The sequence below is a fragment of the Dioscorea cayenensis genome, unplaced genomic scaffold (genome assembly GCF_009730915.1).
Source record: "Dioscorea cayenensis subsp. rotundata cultivar TDr96_F1 unplaced genomic scaffold, TDr96_F1_v2_PseudoChromosome.rev07_lg8_w22 25.fasta BLBR01001352.1, whole genome shotgun sequence".
In the NCBI taxonomy this organism is placed as follows: Eukaryota; Viridiplantae; Streptophyta; class Magnoliopsida; order Dioscoreales; family Dioscoreaceae; genus Dioscorea; species Dioscorea cayenensis.
The window spans coordinates 28,341-32,829 of record NW_024087743.1 but is presented as its reverse complement, the minus strand read 5'-3'; the positions used below and the strand labels follow the sequence as shown (position 1 = coordinate 32,829).

Sequence of the window (4,489 nt, the reverse complement as noted above, 5' to 3'; positions counted from 1 at the left end):
GGTTGCGCGTGCAAGTGAGGGGAGGCTGTGAGAGAGATTCTTCTTTGTTATTTTAATAAATTATTATAAAAAATAAATAATAATTACTAAAATTAGGAGGTCAATTGTAAAATAGATTGGTGCAATTAGTGTATTAAGTAAATCGAAAACTTTAAAAAATATAAATTCAAATCAGGATAAATTTTTAAAAAAATAAATAATAAAGAACTTAAAATTAATGGGACAATTATAAAATGCATGGGGGCAATTAACATATTAAATAAATAAAATAATTTTAAAAAATATAAATTAAAAGAGAGTTTTTTTATAAAATACAAATAATAAAAACTAAAAAATAAAAAGTAAGAGTATCAATTATCAAATAAATAAGGGGTAATTAGCATATATTAATAAAATAAAATATTTTAAAATTAAAAAAATTGAAAGGATAAGGGGGTAATTGCGGCCCTTATCTCAAATGTGGCTCCGCCACTGACTACATTACTGCATGTACACCATGCATGCATATGAGTGTTGACTTTTCAAGAACGCCAGCTTCTTAACCGTGGCACTAAAAAGACCTCTCTTGCTCCCTGAAACAATCCATGGAGTCCTTGAAACAAAGCCTGGTGACAAGAAAATGGTTTCTTTGCACTTGCGCAAGCTTCATCAGTGGCTTGGTGCTGCTCTTCTTGTGCACCAATGAAAGCCAGCGAACAGGTAGTATTGGTGGTGGTGGTGCGAGTGATTTCTTCCTTCTGGCTAATAACTTCAATGTGAATCAATCCTCCAACGCTACTTTGTCATTTACATCTCCATCAAACCTTGCCATATCTCCACAATTATTTATTAGTAATATGAAAGAAGAAGGTCTAGTTTCTCCACAAACTCATATTGCATTGCCTCCTCAAAGCTCAAAAGACACAATGCCATTGGACGCTAAGCAAGAAGTGCATTGTGATATCTTTGAAGGGAGATGGGTTTATGATAAAAAGAAATATCCTCTCTACCATGCACACAGATGCCCTTTTCTTAGTGACCAGGTGAATTGTAGAAGAAACGGCAGACCTGACTCTGGTTATGAGCATTGGAGATGGGAACCAAGAGGCTGTGAAATTCCCAGGTTAGTTACTTATAACTTATATATATATATATATATATAAATACATGGGTGGAGGGAGAGGGGGGCACCCCTTGTCGCCGGCGGACCCCTCTCTCTCTCTCTTTAATTTTTTTATTTTTATTTTTATCTGTAAATATCTCTCTTTCTTCAAGGTTTTTATTTTTATTTTTTTAAAATAGAAATTCTTTATTAATTACTTTATTGATATTTTATAAATTGTTTTACAGAGTATATATTGTTTTTGAAAATCTATGTTTTGTTTTTGATTTTTACAAATTAATTTATATAATATATAAAATTATATCTTTAGCATGGTTTTTGTAAAAATTATTGTTGGACCCCTAATATTTATAAACTAAACTATAAATTAACATATAAATAAATGTTTTAGTTTTTGATTTTTTATAAAATAATTATATAATATATAAAATTATATTTTTAGCATAATTTTTGGAAAAAATTATTGTTTGATCCTTAATTTTTATAAAATAAACTGTAAATTAATATATAAATAAAACCTTAAAAAATATTAAAATTTTATTAATTTTTTTTAAATAATTCGCCCATTTACCTTACAATCTTTGGTTCCGCCCCTATATATATATATATATATATATATATCATGTTGCTCCCTTATATACCAAGTGTGTATTGCTTAATCAAGGTTCAATGGGAGTGACATGCTAGAGAGGCTGAGAGGGAAGCGGGTGGTGATAGTAGGTGACTCGTTGAACAGGAACCAGTGGGAGTCACTGTCTTGCCTTCTATATACTTCTGTTAGGCCATCTCGGGTGCTTGTCAAAGCTCAGGGTTCAGACCACAAGATCTTCAGGGCTTTGGTGTGCACAATGATTAATTTGTTTTGTTTGTTCATTTATAATATAGAGCGCTCATGTTGTTGAAATATGTACTTGTGCAAAAGGATTATGGGTGCTCAGTGGAGTTCTTTTGGAGTCCATTCCTGGTTAAGCTGGAGGAGATGAAAGGTGATGATAAGAAGGTTTTGAAACTGGATAAACTTCATGGAACAGAAAAGAGGTGGAGAGGTGCTAATATCTTGGTGTTCAATACTGGACATTGGTGGACTCATAGCGGGAAGAAGTAAGCATGGACGGAGGCATGAATGAATGCTAATTATGTGGTTAAATATACATACCATAGTAAGTTGAAATAGAAGCCAATATTTGCAGGTGGGACTATTTTGAGAAGAAAGGGAAGTTGGTGGAGGAGATGGAAAGGGATACTGCTTTTAAGACTGCAGTCCGAGCATGGGCTAAATGGGTTGATCGAGTAGTGGATTCGACCAAAACCACTGTATTCTTTCGTAGTATCTCGCCCGAGCATAAACGGTATAATTTGCCACTTGATTAATGTTTTCATACACAACTCATCATCTGGTGACTAATTTGCAGGCAGCATAAACAATGGTGCTACAACCAAACAACCCCCATCACAAATGAAACATATATTCAGTTATTTCCAAGATCCATGGTAAGGATAGTCGAGCGAACAATTCAAAAGATGAAAACACCAGTGAAATACTTGAATATTACAAGGTTATCAGAATATAGAAGGGATGCACACACAGTTATATATACTTCAAAGCAAGGAAAGGTCCTCACATTTGACCAGCAAATGCAACCTGAGAAGTTTGCAGACTGTAGCCATTGGTGTCTTCCAGGTTTGCCAGATACTTGGAATGTGCTTATATATGCATCCATTGTTGGATTAAACTAGTCCGACATTCTGTTGTTCGACTTCTGTGTTCTCCTTTCTAAATTCTTCCCAATCTATTCACCAATAAAACTGATTTATATGGTTTGAAAACAAGTTGAAAAAATAAACATTACCTACTGTTGGAGTTTGACTAAAGATCAGCTGTGGATGGAGTGGAAGAGCATGTGCTGACGTAAAGCTCGCTCACAGAATCCTAGTGAGTTGTGATTCGATGTAAAGCATGCAGTGTTAGAGCAAAACTAAATAATTTGGAAAACAAATTTTCCTTTTTCTGGTTTTTTTTTAATCAAAACAAACTCTAAGATTATATAACAAATGGGTCAACAACTTGCCCGACTCAACTGCCACGATCCACTTCATCCCACGACCAAGTGTATTGTGGCCTAAACTTACGCACACAAACATAACAACCACAACGTGAACTAACACGTTCTCTAACAGAATACGAGCCATCTAATGTGACGTAATTCTACACATGACTCCACTACAACCCCATACAAACGTGGACACAAATGTAACGTGGAAACAAACAAACAAACAAACAACTGGATTAACTCTAACAAATCACCTCCTTAATCTTGTTGTTGTGCCTTCACATCTCTCACGCCAAGCTTCTGTCGCATCTCAAGGAACTTGACACGCCCAAGAGCCTTTGTCAGCACATCTGCACGCTGCTCCTCCGAGCTAACGTGTTGCACTTCAATTTTTCCTGCCTCCACACACTCCCGGATAAAATGGTATCTTGTGTCAATGTGTTTGCTCCTCTCATGATGGACAGGATTCTTGCACAAAGATATAGCTGATTTGTTATCAATTTTCAATTCAACTTTCTCTGGTTCCTTCTTTAGTAAGTCTGCCATCAAGCGAGCAAGCCATATACCCTGGCATGCGGCTGTCGTTGCCGCAATATATTCAGCCTCACAAGATGAAAGTGCCACAATCTTTTGCTTCTGTGACAACCATGTGATCAAACTTGAACCAAGGAAGAAAACAGTACCCGTTGTACTTTTGCGGTCATCAACATCACCCGCTAAATCGCTATCACAATAGCCAACTAGCTTTGGCTCTAAGCTGCCCTTTTTCTCATAATAACAACCAAAATTCAAAGTCCCACTTACATACCTCAAAATATGCTTTACAACAGCCAAGTGTTGAGTTGTGGGTGATTCCATGAATCTGCTCACAATCCCGACAGCGTAGGCAATATCCGGTCTTGTGTTAATCAAATATCGTAGGCTCCCTACAATGCTCCTGTACATTGTTGTGTCTACAGTAGGATCTTCACTCTTCTTGCTTAATTTGAGTCGGTTCTCTATGGGTGTTTGGCAAGGATTACAACCTTTCATACCTGATTGTTCAACAATCTTTGCTGCATACCCAGCTTGGCACAAAGACACACCATGAGATGATTGTTTGACTTCAATGCCCAAATAGTAGCTCAGCAATCCAAGATCACTCATGCTGAATAATTTCTTCATTTGATTCTTGAATTCAATAATGGCGCTCACTATTGAACCTGTAATAATTAAGTCATCAACATATACTCCCACCAATAGCACTAAGCCATCATGCTCCTTCTTGTACACTGCATGCTCAAGTGGACTCCTCTCAAAACCAAGTGAAACTAGACTCTTGTCTAGCTTGTAGTTC

At 36.2% G+C, this 4,489-nt stretch overlaps 1 protein-coding gene across 1 annotated transcript; it reads left to right on the top strand.

Annotated features, from left to right (window-relative positions):
• Nucleotides 1-584: 584 nt before the first annotated feature.
• LOC120256250 (protein trichome birefringence-like 28) lies at nt 585-3,046 on the top strand. Its single transcript, XM_039263975.1, has 5 exons — nt 585-1,102; nt 1,767-1,941; nt 2,025-2,203; nt 2,293-2,451; nt 2,515-3,046. The coding sequence occupies exons 1-5, from the start codon at nt 585-587 to the stop codon at nt 2,837-2,839; spliced, it is 1,356 nt and encodes a 451-aa protein (XP_039119909.1). The 3' UTR covers nt 2,840-3,046.
• Nucleotides 3,047-4,489: the final 1,443 nt, after the last annotated feature.